General features: G+C 37.2%; 1 protein-coding gene across 1 annotated transcript in view; it reads left to right on the forward strand.

Annotated features, from left to right (window-relative positions):
- Positions 1 to 19,980, forward strand: part of USH2A (usherin) — a 373,967-nt gene that overhangs the window by 147,757 nt on the left and 206,230 nt on the right. The window contains exons 29-31 of the mRNA XM_054280520.1: positions 1,272 to 1,457; positions 13,196 to 13,309; positions 15,644 to 15,805. Of these exons, the coding sequence (XP_054136495.1) occupies positions 1,272 to 1,457; positions 13,196 to 13,309; positions 15,644 to 15,805 (462 nt within the window). The remainder of the gene's footprint in view (positions 1 to 1,271; positions 1,458 to 13,195; positions 13,310 to 15,643; positions 15,806 to 19,980) is intronic.

Here is a 19,980-nt window from a genome sequence, read left to right on the forward strand (position 1 = left end):
AATTTATGTTTGCAAGCTGACCACAGCACTGAGCTCCCGTGTTCCCTGGGGTTGGACAATAATTGCGCTATTTAATTATTTTTGAGTTGGTTTTGTTATATCCCTTATGAGAAGACCATCTGCTGTACAGTACTTTGCCTCGCCCTGTGATACACTTCATAACTAATGAAATCAATATATTGCTGTAGTAATAGGCACTTTCTCAGAGTATCACATTCTTTACAGAAGAATCAGAACTTCCAGGTATTTTTGTGCTTCGTTGCTGGTACTCTTCTTATAAAAAAAAAGGCTGCATTCATACTTAGTGAAATTAAACAGTAAAATTACAAAAAATAGGGTATTTGATGGTAAGAAAAGCGAGTGATCATCAGCAGGGTGAGGGAGTCCACATGCATCTACAGCAAACTCATCATCCATCATCCTGCCATAGTGTTCCTTGGGTCTTTCCTCTGTATCCCTTGTGCAGTCATCTGCGATGAAGCTGTTACTGACCAGACCTTTACTTGGCATAGTAATATCCAAGAAGTAGTTAAAGGGTATAGGAAATGGAATGATTTCTTTTTATTAGCAACTCTATGCATATGTGATCTTGGTTTTCCAGTTCTTTAAAACATTTAAATTTTCCTTTTTCTTTTTTTTTTTTTCTGTTTGTTTTTTCTTTTGTAATATGGAATGATCAGAAGCAAAGGATTTTTCAAAAAGGCCTTAAAAATCTCTACTTTGCCCCAAGAAAGGTGCATGATATTGTGGAAATAAAATATGCATGTGGAAAATAAATGAAAGCGCTTTAATTTTTTGAAGGGCTTCTGTAAAATAGAATGGAAATTTTTAGAAACATTTTGTAGTTGTGGCATTCTGTGGCTTAGATACCCAACTGATGAATATCAAACTCTTCTCTGTTGCAGTACTGCCTTGTTTCATTCAGTTGTATTATTAGAATGCCTGTGCTTGTTAGCTACATACAATCCACCTCCTCTCTTTGTGAGTGATGCTTAAATATGTTTGATACATGAAATGTTTTTGGAAAATTGCAACAAGACAAGAAGGAATGTTATGTAGATGGAGTTTTGATGGTTTTGAAATATAGCTTAAACTGAATAGCTCAAGATGTGCAGTCATATTAAATCAATGCTGAAAAGTTACAACTCTAATAAATTGTATTTATGCTAATGGTTGAGTCTGATTTACTGCAGCCATTAAAAGTGAAGAATAGGGGCAATAGTCTCCTTAGAACTGCCATTTTCTCTATTTTCTATTTTATCCTTCTACAGTTCCACAAAATGTGCCAACTCCCTCAAGAGCTCACAGTATAAATGGTTACAGCATTGAGGTCACCTGGGACAAACCAGCTGGGGTCATAGGTGTAATTGAGAAGTACATTTTGAAAGCATATGAAGCGGATGGTCCCACTGTACCCATCACCAGTGCTGAGCTTGCTGACGCTGGTATGCTCACAGGTAAATGTTGTTAAGTACCATTTTTTAGGCATATCTAATAACACAGGATGCTTATCCCTCCTTTTGTTGATCTATAAAATACTACTTGTCTGTTTTTGTGTATACACAGCATAGATAACGTTTGGAAAGGTAATTATTTGTGTCAGCATCCCTGTAGCAATTTACTGATTTCAAAGAACAATAGAAATTAGGGTACAGCACAAATACTAAAAAGCAATTCCCGAACCATTTATGATCTGGGGGAAAAATGCTTTTTTTGTTTGCTTATATTTGCTTAATATATGTGATTTTTTAAACCCCTTTCCTATTGTTCCATCCAGTTCACCTAAATTATTCTGTGGGTCCCATATGATACTGTTTGACCTGGTGTATGAAAGCACTTGATATAGCTGCCTAAACCTGATCATATAAACCTAACTGATTTCAGTGGGAACTAGCATACATTTGTGTTAATCAGAAGCTATGTTTGATGACACTGGGATGTGAAGGTACGTTATTATAGAATTAAGAAATTTGTGGCTTTGTGTTTATAGGGTGAGAATGTTGTAGAGAAAATTTTGGGACACTTCTTCCTGCCAGGATAGCATGGATCTGGCTTCCTGTTCTCTGTGAACAAACCGCCTTTTCTGGCTGCTACAACGTTCCCTGGGAAGGAAGCACGTTACAGACAAGAATCTGGATTATGTTATGTGATGACTCAATGGGGCAATAGTACAGACCAATAGATTCGTTTTTATGATCTCTAACATCAGTTCTGTAACTCATTACAATTCAAAAAGTGGTAATGACGCAATGCTCTAAGTTAGTGCTTTGGTTTGGCTCAGGTTTGGGCAGTACAACAGTCTTGGGAAGTGTTTTAATCCTCAGGCAGTGTGTTATTTCCTGAAGTCCAGGTAAGAGTTTTTACGTAAGTGTATATGGTTTGTCTTGTTTCTCTGCCATAACCTATGTATACATTTTCAAGGGAAAATTTGCACATATTTTATTTTCTTTGGTTTGAAATATCTTAACTATTTGTGAGTAGTGACATTACCAGAACTGCATGGGCTTTCTATCCCTACTGTGTTTTCTTTAATGACCTTGTTATTTCAACATTCTTTATCTATGCTACAAGACAGTATAGATTATACTGGTAGAAATTAAAGACTGAGACATATGGATTAGGTAACTTGCTCATAGCTGATGGCTCGAACCAAAATGTTGTTTAATTAGTTTGGCATTGTGCCATCATTGTCTGTCAGGGTTATGAAAATGTCTGCACCAGGCTGGACAGATAAGAGGTTATCTGCCTGCAGCTTACAGGAGGTAGTAGAAGCAACATACCTTCACATTAAATGAAGACAGTAAATGGATCCTGGTTCTTTAGCCTATTACAGCAGATAGAATCATAGAATCATCAAGGTTGAAAGAGACCTGTAATATCATCAAGGCCCATCATGACCCCAACACCACCACAGTAACCACTAAACCACATCACCTATCACCAGATCCAGACATCTCTTGAACATCTCTGGGGATGGTGATTCCACTACCTCCTTGGGCAGCCCGTTCCAATGCCTGTCCACCCAAACAATGAAACTTGTTTCTAATATCTAATCTGAATCTCCCTTTTCTCAGTTTGAGGCCATTTCCTCTTGTCCTCTCACTGTAAGCACAGAAGAAGAGACCATTCCCCCACCTCACTATAGCCGCCTGTCAGGGATTTGTACAGAGATGTCAAATAATGCAAAATAAAATTATGGAATTGTCGAATACCATGTTGAAAGGGAGCTCAAGGATCATCTGATCCAATCTTTCTTGGCAAAAGCACAGTCTAGACAAGATGACCCAGAAGTTTTTCCAGCTGAATCTTCAAGTGTCCAGAGCTGGGGAATCCACCACTTCCTGGGAATGTTATTCCAGTGGCTGATTGTGCTCATAGTGAAATTTTTTGTCTTGTGTCCAGTTGGATTCTCCCCAGGAGTAACTTATGCCCATTACCCCATGTCTTTTCCATATGACTCCTTGTAAAAAGGGAGACTCCATCTTCCTTGTAGCCACCCTTTTAATACTGGAACATGGTGATAATATCTCTACTGATCCTTCTTTTCTCAAGGCTGAACAAACCTAGTTTTCTCAGTATTTCCTTATTTGACAGGCTACCCAAACATTTGATCTTCTTCGTCTCCCTTCTCTGGACTCTCCCCAGCCTGTTCACATCTTTCTCACACAGTGGGGATCAAAACTGAACACAGTGTTCTGGGTGTGACCTGACAAGCACTGAGTAGAGGGGAATAATGACTTTTTTATCTCTGCTGGAGGTGTCCTTGTGGATGCAAATCCAGCATCCTGTTGGCTTTGTTTGCCACAGCAGCAAACAACACAGCATATGAGCACTGACTGCTCATATGACCCAAAGAAGGTAAGAATGTCTGTATTCAAATACTGATCTATGTGTCAGAATATAACCCTTAGATGAGCTCAGTTGGTTGGGGCATGGTGCTAATAACACCAGTGCTGTGGGATCAATCTCTGTTCAGGCCATTCACCTAAGAGTTGGACTCCATGAGTCTTGTGGGTCTCTTCCAACTCAGAATATTCTGTGATTCTCTAGATGCTCAGGAAGAAAGTGTAAGAAATGTGCTAAGCATAGAACGAGTCTTCCTGTAAGTACAAATTCAGCTGATTGGTTGTGGAGTTCTTCAGCTGAAAACTGCATCTGGACCATCCTGTTTAATGGTCTGTGGTAGAATTGTCTTTATTTTTCAATGCATTTATTCCTTCTGTTTCTGTAACTGCTGTGAGGATAATTGTTCCAGTTCAGTTTTGTGTGTGTAAGATGTGCTTCCTCTTGTTATTTATAACTCCTGCCCAATAGTTTAGTTATGTATTTTCCAGTTTTGACATTGTATGAAATATGTAATTCATGTCCTCATGGTGAGGTCAGAGCTGAGACAGATGTAAATTAAATCACCAATCCAAAGTCATTTTACTTCAGTCTGTTGATTTCAGTGAAGACTACACAGGTGAGGCAGTCAGTGGATATTGAGAACTAGTTACCCACAAATATGAGACTCGCAGGAGACACTGCATATTTCCCTGATGAATTATCTTTCCTGGTTCATCAAAAGTTAACATAAACATAGAACCCCACAGAAGGTGCTGTCTTTGCTTACTTTTCAGTTTGCTCTGAGTGAAAATTTTTGCTTGTTCTCTCCCTAGTTTCACGGACATTTCTTTAGAAATTCTTTTGTTGCATTCCATGAGAAAATGCTGCAGTAACCCAAACAGCCAGGCTTGCTAATGCAACAGCAGAAAGGCACCACAGCTCTCTGTGGGATCATTGATGAAGAATCTATGGTATTTTTCCATGCCCTCTTTGAAATTTTCATTCCCTGTCAAGCCTAGCCACTGCTTATCTGCTGCTTGAAATGTATCTGAGGGCACTGACAACCCTCTTTCTTATTTTTTTCCTTGCAGCTTTTTAGGCCCATCTGTTGTGTTTTGGTTTATACTTACACTGTAAATTCTTTTGAACAATTACAGTAGGGTCCTGAGTCATAACTGGTGCACAGTAACAAAAAGTTAAGAGCATTACCCATTTCTCAGAAGGCTGTACTGTGTGTGTCACATTCAGAAGAACCTCTTGTACCCTTGTCACGAAGAAGAAAAGCTGAGCTAAATATTAAAAGTAAAATAGGTCTTTAAATGACCATAATCCCACAGTCTCAGAGGCCTATTTCTGACTCCTCAGAAAGCAAAATCCTTCAAAATCTGACCCTTGTAATCTTCCAAAATGTCAAACTGTTTTTTCATTTTCATCCAAGAAAGGAATATTCATCAGATTTAAATCCTTTAAATGAGGTTCTGACTGTTGAACCAGGAGTTTATTGGATAAGATGATATATTTCAACATAGTGTTCAGTATCTGTATTCTAGGATGAGAGTATAAAGTTAGAGTGTAAGTTCTTGAAAAGCACTATGCCTGCCCATCTTACCTTCACAGAAGCACATAATAACATTGATGCAAAGTAATAAAGTACAGTCACCACACGTAAGAGTTTTTTTCCTAAAGGCTGGATTGCTTTTTTCTGCATTCCAGTGCATCCCACATGCTGACACCAACATTTGGAATATAAGTTAGAATCAATATTTAAACAAATGGAACACACTGTTTCCATGTACTCTGTGATCAGCTTTTGCTTCTACTTTCCTTTGGAATCCGTAATATCACAGGGTCATGTGGGTTGGAAGGATTATCTAGACCATTGCCGCAGCTCAAGCAAGGTGGACTGGAGCAGGTTTCCCAGAACCACATCCAGCTGAGTTTTAAATATCTCTGTAGATGGAGATACTTCTCTAGGAGAAGTCTGTTCCAGGTTTGGTCACCCTCACAGTAAAAAGTGATTTCCTGTGTCCAGTTGTAATTTAATTTTCTCCCCAGGGAAGTGGTCACAACACCAAACCTGCCAGAGTTGAAGAAGCGTTTGGGCTCTCAGACACGTAGTGTTATTCTTGGGGTTCTCCTGTGCAGAGGCAGGAGCTGGACTCAGTGGTCACAGAATCATTTAGGCTGGAAAAGACCTCTAAGATAATTGTGGCGACCTATGATCCTTGTGGGTCCCTTCCAACTCAGGATATTCTCTGATACTGTGATTCTTGTATTTCAATTTGTGTCCATTGACTCTTGTCCTGTTGCTGGGTACTACTTAGAATAGTCTGGCTGCTGCTTTGTTCCCTTCTATAAGGTATTTATACATTTTCTTAGATCACCCTGAGCCTTGTCTTTCCTGAGATGATCAGTCCCAGGTCTCTCACTCTCTCTTAGAAGAGATGCGCTCCAGTCTTTTTACCATCTTAGTGGCCCTTTTTGTATCATCCTGAATTGCTGAGGATGCAAACTTACCCCATCATGCAGGTAATTGATAAAGGTGTTGAACAGTGTCCCAGAACCCTGGGATACAGCCCAGCTGTCTTGCCTCTGTGTTTTGTGCCACTGATCACAATCCTCTGACGCTTCTCTTGTCAAGCACGTGCAAAATTCCCATTTTATAATTCAGATTTCTCACACTGTAGAATTCAGGGGATTGACCAGCCTCTAAACTGTGGGCTCTAATGATACCTACAAATGATAATTAAATAAAATGTGCTGCAAAAGAATTCACACACAGTTGGTATTTATTCCTCTTAAAGATTTGTCTTTCAAGTTTGCATGATTTTGCAGTTCATCCCACCTCTGTCATTGCTGCAATAGCCAAGGGCTGATGTTGTGGCTGCACACGTGGTAATGAGAAAATTGTGGCTGGCAGCTGCCATTCCCTCCTTCCCGTGACACGTGTTTGTAATTACTTTTCACCTTTTAGTCTTTTATATCAGCAGATGAATATCTCAGGAAAAGTTAATTTAATGATTTAATATGGTTAATCAAAGTCTCTGAGCTGTGCTGTGGTTTTGAAAGCTCTCTAGCTGGAGAGTCTCTCAGAAGAGGAGACAGGGCCACCTGCCAGTGACAGCTCAGCCAGGGCTGGACAGTGGGGCCATAGTGCTGGGGGAAGCTCACTGCCAGCCTGGCAAATGCCCATGCCTTGGCAAATGCTGTCAGCTGAGATTGTCCCTCTGAGGGAGAGCTCTGCCAGTCCCCTCCCTAAGCAGCCTGTGGCTTTGGGACTGGCCTCTGCACCCTGACTGCTCCCTCTGATGGGATTCGGGGGTCTCTGTCTGAGATGGATATTAGAAAATGTTGTTTCTCTCAGGCTTATTTCATCTGTGTGGGATGAAATGAGCAGTTTACCACCAGTGGAGAGTTTGCTGTGTGAAGCTGTTGGTGAATTGCTTGGGCAATACTGTCATGCATGTGAAATGACTTGAAAGCTCTTGGTTTGCACAAATATTTTACGCTCAAAGCATTCCTATACTGCAGTTAATGAAATTTTTAAAATTTATAGAAAGGGATTATTGTAAACCAACTAAGATAAATGTATGTAGGGCCAGAGCACTTGAAGGACTCCCAAATCCCTGCTCCAAGCTGAGACAAATTTTTAAAGTAGTAAAACTTCATATGTAGATCAGAATGTGTGGCTGGAGCAGCTACTCCAAGAAGGGGTAGCTGATAGATCTGTCTGTGCCCATTAGGTTTCTGTGAATTGTCAAGTGGTGCTTGAGCTCCTAGTGACTCTAAGTCAAAGTGGCAGAATGTAGGTTCCCTTCTCCTTTCATTTAGCTGGCTTTAGTAGACTAGTGTCATATTTTCCAACATATGAATTTTAAAACAAATTGTATTAATATTCTACAGCGTTAAGATTCAAACTTGATTGACTTTAGACCTAAATGAATCTTGTTTACAGTCCAATGCTGTTATATAGATTTATTCTTACAAAATGTAAATTGCGTGATCAAATAAATCTGAGCATTTTATCAAAATTACATCAACTCTTAGATACATACCCATATTTTTAGTAATAAAAAGAAGTTATTTTCTTAATGTTTTTCAGGCTAGAAAGGATTGTTCTGTTTTTATAGACAGATTAAAAAATCTGCAAAAAAAAGTAAACAGTATTTCTTTGTTTCTCTACACACTTTTAAAGAGAGTCATACTGCAGAAAATAAGCAATGATTAAGTTATTTGGAATGATCAAGGGTTAAACAGGGATAGATATTACAAAGCCAGTACTCTCTGTGGTTAATTAACTCTTGGTGCAAAATTGCACTGTTCAGTTAAGGTTTTCTGCAAACTGAAGCAGCTGGAGAGTTCCTTGTGCTATGGGGAATGTAACAGGCTTCCTTGAACCACTGCAAACTGAGTTGCATCTTCAAAGACAGTGGAGCTTGTACATGGTTTGTTATGAAGTATTTCTGTTGGGAAAAAGGGGTCTTTCAAGCTAGCTAAATGCAATAATTAAAGTGAAACTTTTGTTTGTTCTTATAAGCCAAAGAGTTGGAATAGGTGCCCTCCTGTTGAGTAGTTCTTCATTTTATGACTCATACTATCCTTAGTTAGAAGATGCTTTAAAAATGCAGATGTATGTGACAGATTGATGTGCACAGGCTTTGGGTTCAGAATTGCATATGTGGAAGACACATGTACTGAAACAGTTTTTGCTACAATCTGTCAAAAACAAAGTCAGTTGAGGACTTCCTTTTCTGATCAGTGGACTGTGATTAAGTGTACTGTGGCAATGATGCATCTCAACACACAAGTGACTTTGTTGGACAGATGCTGTTTGACCTCAGGCATTCAAGTTAGCTAAATAATCTGGGTTTGGAGAGGAGAGATTTGGTAATTTTTGTTTTTAAAGCTTTTCTAGAATTAAGGTAAATCTAAAGGTCAAGTGTTGTTTCAGTTGCAGTAGGTGTATTTCAAAATAGGTCCTCATGAAATAGAATGTTAGGGAGGAAAGAATGAAAAAATATGGCAAAGAAAAGTCCCTTTGGCAAAGTAATACACTCAGGTTTTATGAACAGAATATTAGCCCTCATACTGTAGTAGTAAACTTTTTTTTTTTGATGAGAAGTACTAGTTTTCCACTTAAAATGTGCCACAATGCTGTGGAATATGGCGGTATTATTTAAATGTATGAGAACTCCCTTTGAGAGGTAGTGAACAAAAGAAATATTTGCCTTATGGAGAAGTGTAGGGAAAAAAGCTGCGTATGTAATATTCTCATATACTATATGCATTAGAATATTGAATGGAGTGGACCTAAATATGCAACTACCTTTGACTAGCCTGCACACCCATTTTACCATAAATTCATTGTTGACCCCTTTGCTATTCCCCATATCCATGTTGTTATCCCTTCACTGCTAGAATGAACCTAGCATTTTCTCTCTTGCCCCGCTCTAAACCTTGACTTTTGGTATTGCAAATAATTAAAGACCATTTAAATAAAAGTATAGACAATTAAATACTAGTTTTGCATATAAAGTGGGCTTAATGTTCTAGGTGTGATTCCAGATCACTCTTTTAGACTGTTAACTTTACATTCATATTTAACAAATGACATTATTCAGTTTCATGGGGTCACTGTGTCAAAATGTCTGTGTTAGAACTTTAATTTATTTCCAAAGGTTCTTTGGGCAGATAGGAGTGGTGTGTTAAAATGATTTAGCATCTCCAGTTCCCCATGTGTATTTTAAGGCTTCGAATGTAGTCTATGATGTAAATTTTGAGTTTCGGTGGATTTGGCTGCTCTGTAGTGGCTGACTGAATGCATGGAATCCATATCCCAAATGTGTGAGGCTGAGCCTCTTCTTAAATATTGATGATGTCCCTAATCCTATCTCCTGATCAAAGTGACAATTTATCCACCTCTCTCCTGTTAGCATTAATAGAATGCATGCAGGTGTGGTCAAATTTTGCTATGTTAGCAACCATCTTGGAAAGCCTGATGGACTCTTACCAGATCAGCAATTATTGTGTATAGACAAGAGATGTCAATCTGAGAGTGTGATAATTGAGGAGTTAGGGGAAGTTTTTTTAAAGCTGTCAGCTAACTTCATTGGATCATAGGCTATTTTTTACTTCAAAATTTATTTTGCTGTTCTTTAAATTAATTCACGTGTATCAGTGATCATCTTTTCTGTGGGACTGCTGACTTTGTATTTCAGTGTAGTCAGGTGCTGAGTGTAAATTTCACTGACTGACTGGAAGTGCAGGGGAAATGAGTGGGTAATGAGAGCAGAGCAGCCAGTTCTTTAATTGAATTAAAAGCTGGGTGACACCAATGCAGACACCTGTCCAATTACAGACAGGCCAAGGTGTTTACCATTGCTGTACAAGCGATTTGAAGATGACAGAAATCTTTCCGCCCACAGATTAACATAATGAAGGAGAACAGATTACAGTGGATGCTGGCCAAACAGATAGGATGGCAGCTGAGAAAAAGTAGTTTGCTGAAGTATGTAAATAAAATCTGTGCACTTTCTATTGCCTACCTATGCACATCTGTTTCTTTGTTGAATAAAAGAAGTGCAAAAGTACATGTGAAGGAAAAACATTAATTAGGAAATGAAAAAAAAAATTTTTTAAGTTGCTGCCTTTGCTGAATGTATTTTTTAAACAAAAACCAAACAAAAGGGTGTATTTGTTTGCCTTTTTTTCATGCAAATTCTCTCAGCCTTTCACAAACCTACCTATGCAATGGGAAGTCTGTTGTGCTACAGGTGCTTCATATAATACCTCCCTACTTTGTCAAAAGTAAACCAAACAGTCCAATCCAAACCTTCTACACATCCTGGCATCTTTTTGCATGTCTGATATTCTGCAGCTCTCAGTGCTTGAAGCCATTGGTAACCCTACAGGATGTCTTCCATGAGGAAATGCAAGGAGCATTAATTCACTGCTTCATAAGAAACAAATGCTACAAGTGCTAAATGTACAAATCAAACTAAATTGCTTCCTAAAGCACTGCAGAGTGAATAGAGAGATGATGTGTGTATGATGCCATGCTCCTCTTGGCCAGGAACTTGCAAATGTCACAGTTAGAGGATTTGGTTCCTACTTGTATTTATTTGTGATTTTGTTCCTACTTGTATTTATTTGTGGAGGTAATCCCAAAGCACATTTTATAGTTTCCTGGGTTTAACCTTCTATGATCTGGAAATAAGTGGAAATATTATCTTGTGTAAAAAAGATGGTGTTTGACTAATAGAATTTCTATGATGCCCAATTTTGTGTAGCTTCCAATACTTTACAGGCATAATAATGCCGAAAGGGGGCCATACAAGAAAGCTGAAAAGGAACTTCTTGCAAGGGAATGTAGTGAAACGACAAGGGGTAGTGTCTTTAATCTGAAAGAGTTTAGATTTAGATAAGATATTGGGAAGAAATTTGTTACTGTGGGCATGGTGAGGCAGTGGCACAAGTTGCCCAGAGAAGTTGTGGATGTCCCATTCCTGGAAGTGTTCAAAGCCAGGCTGAATGGGACTCGGAGCAACCTGGGACAGTGGGAAGTGTCCCTGCCCATGGCAGGGGGCTGGAACCAGATGATCTTTATGGTCCCTTTCAACTCAGACCATTCTAGGAAAACATTATTTCCTATTCTCTATCTTTTTAATGGTTCTTAAAAATGTTCTCTGTCCATCACAGGAAGATTACAGGAACTTTTCTGTGGTGGTGACCAACACAGCATTTTTCTCTCCTGTCACACTCAGATTGGATGTCAGTACAGCTCTCCACTGTTCACTGGGGGTTTGCAAAATCAAAACTATAATCAGAGCAAGCAGATGCTGGTCAACTGGTTTTATTTTAACAATACTCTGATGTAAAAGTGATTACTTCTGAATATCTCTCCATTTGTACGAGTAGAAGTGCACCCCAGAGAATTCAGATAGAAAGATCATTGCTATTCCAGCCTTTGAAATTTTTGATTGATTGCGAGAAAAAGCATAAATGTTACTAATTCAGTGAAAGCTAATCTCGTACTTTCCATGTGAACACACCTTTTACTAAACACAATATAAACTGGTACAGACTGATGGTTCTACTCAGAAAATAATAATTTGTGCTGTAGCTGTTAACTTCCAACATAAAATTCTCCATGGCCTTTTTGTGATTATAAAGGCCTTATGAGGGGAAAAAATAGGTTTTAAATGAAACGCAGTTATGTTGCATTCTGTTAGTGTAGTGACCCAGTGAAGGGCAAAAATAAGGACTAATTTTGTTTACCTGTTTGTATACATGTAATGCTGAGGGGATTTTCAGACTTCTTCTACTGTAGGACAGTTGGCCAGAAATTGCAGTTCTTTGACGTGCTGTTGTTTTTAAAGCTTATTTGCATAATCCCAGTGTTGAGCAGTTTTGAAATAATACAGTTTACTATAAATTTTATTTTTTTAATGATGAAACACCACATGGATTTTACTAGAGCTGTGACAGTCGAGGTGAGAACATGGTTTGAAATAAAATTTGGCATGAATTGGCCTTCTTTTAATTATGTCTGTATTTAGATTTTATATTGCTTTTTTGTTGGACTTACTTTGAGGTGGGAACTGCTGATGTTTCTTGAAAAGACTAAACTAAATTTTTTCCCTTGTAATTCTTCTGCATATGATTGTGCAAAATGTTGCAAAACTTCCTGAAGTGGTAAGCAGTGATTATCATTTGTTATAACATGGAGCTGATTGATATATGAGAAGTTAGTAACTTCTCTTCACTAGCATAAGCAGGACCTGAAATAGAATAAGGCCCCAGATCTTTTATTTTTGTCAACCCATGGGTGCTGTGTCACCTGAATTATGTTCCTATTGTTAGCATAGCAAATATGTGGTCTGTATGCTGCTACTGAATGAAAGACAAGTGGGATGTTTCATAAAAAGTATATTTCAATTTATGGATCAATAGGGACATTGTTGGAGAGGACTCATTAAAAAAAACTTGTTCTGGGAGACAATGAAAATTCCTTGGAAAAATAAGATTAATAACTGAAAAATTTTTGAGACATGGATTAGGGAAAAAACTCCTTCATTGTCACATTAAAATATACACCTCTGTTTTGAAGTATTATCTGTTTCAGTGAGCATAACTAAAGAAACACAGGTGCATATTTAGTACTGAAAATAGAATAAAATATCATTTGCTCTTAAGTTATTTTGCAAAATTTAAGTCATGGATAGTAGCAATGAAACCTTAAATGATTTTTCTTTTCCACCTGTAACAGTGGGAGCCCATAATACAAAAGTTTATTTTCCCTCAGCATGTGTCTGCATGCAGTCAGTCTGTACACTGTACATGCATAACACCTTGTTTGCTTGTATTGCAGGCGTATTGAGGGGCTTGCATCCCTTCACAAACTATGCTGTAACCCTAACTGCTTGCACTTTGGCTGGCTGTACTGAGAGCTTGCATGCATTGAACATCTCCACTCCACAAGAAGGTAAAGTAATTTCAAAGGTCTTGACTTCCACATTTCAGTCATGAATAATAAAACAGGAGAAGAGCTAAACGCTGCAAAGCCATTTGCTGGAAAACCCCAACCTAATTTGATGACAAAGTGCATTGCCAGACCATAATTGCTCCATTTTTTGGGGGGTGCGAAAATGAATCAAACTCCATACCCTTTAATGACATGCATCTTTAATAGCTGTAATGCAGATTAATGGGCTTTTTAATTGCTGTTACATTGTTCATGCAAGAGCCTTGTCATTAATATGAAGCATCTGAAAGATTAATGAAAGCTTCCTCATTTTACTATGGCTCAGAAGTAAATCTAGAGACAGTCTGACTAAAAAGAATTGATTGTATGGCACAGTATGAAATTGAGAATCAAATGGTTGATTTCCATGGTTTCTTTTAACCACTAAACACCAGCAATAGGCAACAATTATTTCAGTGTGATGAAACTGCCAAATGCCAATTGAGTTATTTATTAATTGCTGCTCAGATTTTCCCTTTTTTTTCCTAAACACTTTTACATGTTATTGTGTTCAAACTTAAAGGTTGTGAGTGTAAATTAAGGCATCCTATGCTTACATTAAGAGCTAGGGCACAAAGAAAGAAAAAATGCTTTCAGTTCTGACTTAAGAGTCTAAGCTGATATGTATTGCACATAAATTACTAGAACAAATGCCCCAAAAATATCAGTGACATATCTAACTTTCTTCTCAATTAAACATAAAGTTCACATCTCCTGGTTCTGTCATCCTAAAGCCATATTAATCCAGTTAAAATAATCAGTTCCTCCAAATCTACACTAGTAGAATAATGAAGACTTTGACATGTATTTATTGGACAGTAGTTAATCTTCCATGATGCAAAGTAGTTTTCAAAATTCCCTCCCTCTCACAGTTCTTTGTTTTATCTTCTCATGTAAACTAGGTTGTAATGCAGTACCAATAAAGAAAGTAAAATTTTGGCGTGAAGTCATGTGAATTATAGCCATAATAATGAAAAGGATGCTGAAGTGTTTAACTGCTGCCAAGGCAGGTTGTTATGTGAGATATTGTTGTGATGAAGACAGTGCTGAAGACTGCAGTCTAACATTGCTAGAACAGAGTTTTGGTGTGACCATGTCAGTAACTGCCAGCAGCACCAATCAAACCAAAATCCAGTTATTGCCTCTTGGATGCTCAAGATAAACAGATTGTCTGGTTACATTGTCCATGAAAGGGTGCAGCCTCTGACAGCCAAATACTTAATGGACCCTGTGATATAAACATAAAGCACATTATTTCATTATTTGTTTATTTCTTTCTGCTGTGACATAGCAATTAAAAATAAATAGTTTATAGCCTTTTTCTCAGTTTAGTGAATAAAGCAAAAAATCCTTACCTGTCATAATGGAATGGTTTAGGCAAAAGTAGTTTTTTTTCCCCCCCAGAGATTGAATAAAGCCATGGGGAACATGTGTTTTATCCCTCAGAAGAATTGAACAAAAAGTCAGTGTGTGGAATTTCTATTTTTGGACTCTCTTCTTGCATGCTCTTAGTAACAATAAATTGGTGATAGAAAAGACAGACACCATATCACACCCTCCAGCTATCCCTGTTTCCCTATTGAAACATTCATTACTTTATATTGTTTTCACATTGCCAGGCACTGCTAGTTATTGTTTTAAATTGCTAGCACAGAGCTTGTAAATTACAAGATATTTCTCCCAGACTAAGGCCTCAGCTCTGCTCCACTTGCAATATTCACTGGGATTCCTTGGGCTTCTACTGTATAACTCATTGGAACAGTGAAAGAACTTGACTCTTAAATTATTATCCATTGCCAATTCCAGTATATTATATACATAAAATCTACATGAAACAAACATTACTAAGTGTATTGAAATACAAAAAGTTTGAAACAAGGGGTGGTGCCTAAGAACACATCATCTGCATTGGTGGTTAGAATTGATTCCTAACACTTCATAGTTAGGAATAAAAACCCTGAAAGAAGAGAAAATAATTTGTATTAAAAAAAGGACTGCACTAAATCCTGTACCTCTCACCTTGATCAGTGTTACCAAGTTGGAAAGATAAACTTATAGAAGCATAATTATTCTCCTTAAAGCAAAGAGTATATTGCTGTCTTCCAGAGAGGTTTCTGTTTGGCTAGAAATATTCACATAATTTAGGAGGCTTCTCAAAATTCTGATGTGTTGCAGATATAAAATCTTTGAAATTTCAGCTTTACCAAAAATCATTCTGGTAGTAGCTTCTTATTGAAATTCTTTATTATTTGTGGAAAGACAATATAGTATAACTTTATGCATTTTTTTCACCAGCCCCTGAAGACGTGCAATCACCCACAGCAATATCTTTTCCCACCTTCCTGCTGATGAGTTGGAGTCCACCCAGAGCACCAAATGGTATTATTACAGAATATACTTTATATATGAATGGGACACCAATTTACTCTGGAAATGGAACTAAGTATGTTGTAAAAGGTGAGTTCTTTGCTAGGTAGCATGTCAGATGGGTATCTCATGGTTGCAATGAACAATTGTATGATTCATACCTTATTTCAGAGGAAAGAAAAATAAATCTGAAATTGGCTGTTTAATATTTTAAAGCATCTTACTCTTTGCTGGGACTTAGAGAAATTAACACTGCCATGCTGTAGCTAAATGTTGTGCCTCTTTTACAGGATCTGAGTCATGTTTTTAATGGTTTTATAACATTTTTAACTCATACCATCCAGCTCTCAAAACAAGTAAACTGCCAACTGTTGGAGAAATTATACACGGGTTTAATAGTTTTTCTTACTGCCTTCCCTAAATATTCTTAATTAGAGACATCTTCATTACTTACCTGAAGAGCCCCTAATTAATTTATTAAAAATATAAACAAATTATCTGTTTTCTTTTGATAATAGTTGTCCCATGTGCCAATAGCCAAATTATATCAATTATCTTAAACTGTTACACTGAAGTTAAGTTGGCAATACAGTGAAGCATGGTAATCTGTCTTTCTATTTTAATGTAATTGGTGTAATTTAATGAATTTTCCAAATTATTTGTTCAGACATTATACAAATAGCAACAACAAAAATAATAATAAAAAACCAAACCGAAACAAGAAAAACAAGAAAAACAACAACAATAACAAAAGGAACCAAAAAAAAAAAACCCCAAAAAAACCAAAAAGGAAACACAGAGATAGAAATGCCATGCCACAGCATAAGCTCTATTGTGGACCCATCAGAATTTGTATATCTTGGTAGGTACAAGAGAAAATAAAGCAATTCATATCGGACAACGTGGGGGGAAAAGGGTACCATAGCCATACTTTCTTTTTAATGTAAGACCTTAAAATTCAAAGCCATTTCTGCATCTTGAGTCAGTATAAAACATATTTAAAAATTCATATAGTTCAAATTTCTTTGCCTTGCACAGGCCATAAGGTACCGGTGTGGTGGGTCAGTTTTGACACTGAAAAATGAATCCAGTTAGGGAATCTCCTGAAGGCTGTTGATGATCACTATAATAAATAGTGCACACTTTAAGTCAAACTTTTTCATTCTGTATTCAAAGGTAATGGATTTTTCGTAACCATAGTAACCTTAGTGTATTTCTGGATAAATACATGAGGTATATACATTCTGGTTTTATTTTTGAATATAAACTACCACATTATGTATTACTAATAATATGAAAAATAGGATATAGGTTAGCATAATGACAGCTCAAACTAGTGTGCATTTTTCTTCTGCAAAAAATAAATATTTATCAAAAGTGTAGGTTCAATTAATTTCTCCCCCATCTCCCCAGTTTTCTGGTATTCTTGCAGCGCCATTTATCTTTTTTGTGCAAGATTTCCATTAATCTCTCATTGCCATATCATAGCACTGTTCTTAAAATTTTTGAAGTGCAAATAGTTGTGCTTCCAATCTTACTAAAATCATTACTGAAATTTCATCATAGGTCCATAATTTAACCAAAATGTTCATCTGCAACCTGATTATAGATGGGCAAGTGATGTAAAACATTTGAGGAAAAGTTCACCATGATGTTGGTTGGTTGGTTTAGATTCATGTCTGCTTGCAGTCTGAATTATAGCCAAAATGAATGCTTAGTGATAGGAATTATGGTCAAATAACTTTTGTAATGCTTTTTTAAAAATATAGAAAACATAAGGCTTCTAACCTTAAATCTTGAGTGATATGTTAGAATACATTCAGCTGAAGTAGTCAGATGAGATCTCATTTGGTTCATAAGTGTTCTAAACAAACTCTTGTTGCTTTTATGTAGAAATTATTTATTTATCTTTTACTAGAAATTTTTATTGATCCTGTTGAGCATTTAATGACTTCGGTTTCAATTAACCTAAGACACAGATCTAAAGAAAGCAGAAAGTCCTAACTTATTCAAACGAGAAGGCTGGATCAGATTGTGTTACTGTAAGCTGTACACCACAAGACCCATTCTTTTCTACGTGGTGTGGAGATCAGTCTGTTTACTTTGGGTCCATTTTTTGTAGCTGCCAATTTCTCCCTCTGCCTGGGGGAGAAGTGGCAATGTGAGCCAGCAGGCTGGGATTTGGGTCACTAGAAATCCCAGCCCTTGTGAATCGAGTTTATTCAAAATCATGCTTAGATCTGCGTATATCTTTAATTTGACCTGATTTTGCTTCCTTTCAGAGCCCAAGATTTTCCAATTTTATAGGCTAGATTTAAAAGAGGTATAACATGATCTTTTTTATTTCCCCAAGGGCTACAGTTTTATAGTGAAAAGCTGGAGCTTTTGGTTTTGGAGTATTATGTTATATAGGTCTTGGGTTTTCCCATATAACTATCCTTTTGTTTTCAGCATTTATGCCAGTGATTTTGGTGTCTTATTAGCCACAACATAATACACTATTGACCCTAGACAGAGAGACAAAGTTCATTATCTGTGATATCTAAAAATTATTGACTCACCAAAATAATTTTCCTCATTTAGGAACTATGACTTACTTACTGGCCAGTAGTCTATACCAGAAAGTCATAGATTCTTTCTGTGTTTTTGAAGTGCTGTATCTATGGAAATGTGATGGTTTTCTAAAACTTTCTTTTTAAGAAGACATAAATTCTGTTTAAAAATTAGTACTTCACTGACTTTCATTTTAGACCATGGAAATTGCAATCAGTTTAGGCTAATCAATCCATAACTTGAGGAGGGATATGTTTTCTCAACACCATAATAGCAAATATATTGTTAAATTAATTTCTGATCTTGGCAGTTGTTGAGGGCTTGAAATACTCATTGATTTTCATGGAAATTCAAGTGTTTGTTTCCTCTAGGGGCTGAGCTGTAATTAAAAAGGAAACCCTTTTAAAGCACATATGGCAAATGTACACTTTACCACATTGAAAAAGGAGACCCATTAGGAATCCATCATCCATTAGTGCCTTTAAATATTTTCCCCATATTGAAAAATTTGATTTCTGTGTTGTGAGTAATAAAACACTGAAATGAGCCAGCCCCTCTACCGCAACACCTGTATTAACTGTCTGCCTGTGATTTTTCTGCCTCCCACCTTTATGCATTTGCTTTATGTGGTGTATGTTCTACTTGCTCATGCAATCTGGGTTGTATTTCACATCCTATATTCCAGTGAAAGTCTAATCTCTCCAAGGGATGAGCCCAGAGGAAATAGTCCCACATTGCGGGTTGAACTTCAGCTGTGTGAATCCATGCCCCTGTATTTATGCTTTCAGTTGCTCTGTGTGTGAATGCAGAAGCTCCTGTAGCCAAGACCATCATCTGCAGCTCAGAAGAGTAGTTGCAATAGGATTCTCCTCCCCAGACCATCAGACCTCACTGTTTTGTAGATGACTAGCAGCTGTGAGGAGTTGGAGAAGCTTGTACGGTTATCTTCAGAGCTCTTAATGTATTGATCTTAAAAAGGCTTTTGATTTTAGGAAAATCTGAGCTGGTTTTCCCTGGCAACAGGAAAATATTCTTTTCATTCAAACACTCATAGCCAAAACCAAAGTTTCTACTTTGAAGCATGAAGAATTCTTAATATAATTATTTTAAGGATATTTTAAAATTTATGCAAGGTATCGCTTCCTATATTCTCTTTTGTTTAGTCTCAGAATTTTTCTACCTGTCTTAGATTAAAAGGGCAACAGGGTGGGTTTTATCCTGAAAAGTAGTAGACTATTGTCTACCAGCCTGAGGTGGTGGTGCCAATACCACCAACAGAAGGGTGATCTAATAAATGCAGAATGTTATAGCATAAGCAGAGATGATCAGATGTGACCCAAGTGCTCAGGGTTTTGGGGTTTTTTGGTTTTTTTTTTTTCAGGGGGTTTATTTTTTGTTTGTGTGTTTGTTTGTTTGGGGTTTTTTTGTGGATGAGGAACCTAACTGATGTGAAGAAACTTTAGAAAAAAGGTTAGAGCAAAATGTTCCTGTGTTCTTAAAAGCTGAACATTTGATGGACTGAGAAATGGTGCTCATTTTCTAACATGTTTACAAAGGGAAGTTACTTTGTGGGTACATTAGAAAACAAACAAGACAAACAGTATGGACCGATCTTTGCTCTGAGCTTAGCATTGAGGATGTATATCTGCATTTTCTGCAGCACTAGATACTTGACAATGTTAACAAATTGTGTTCATATAATTTTCCTAGCA

This window comes from Melozone crissalis, unplaced genomic scaffold (genome assembly GCF_028551555.1).
Source record: "Melozone crissalis strain CALT ecotype California unplaced genomic scaffold, PUWL_Pcris_2 ptg000027l_1, whole genome shotgun sequence".
Classification (NCBI taxonomy): Eukaryota; Metazoa; Chordata; class Aves; order Passeriformes; family Passerellidae; genus Melozone; species Melozone crissalis.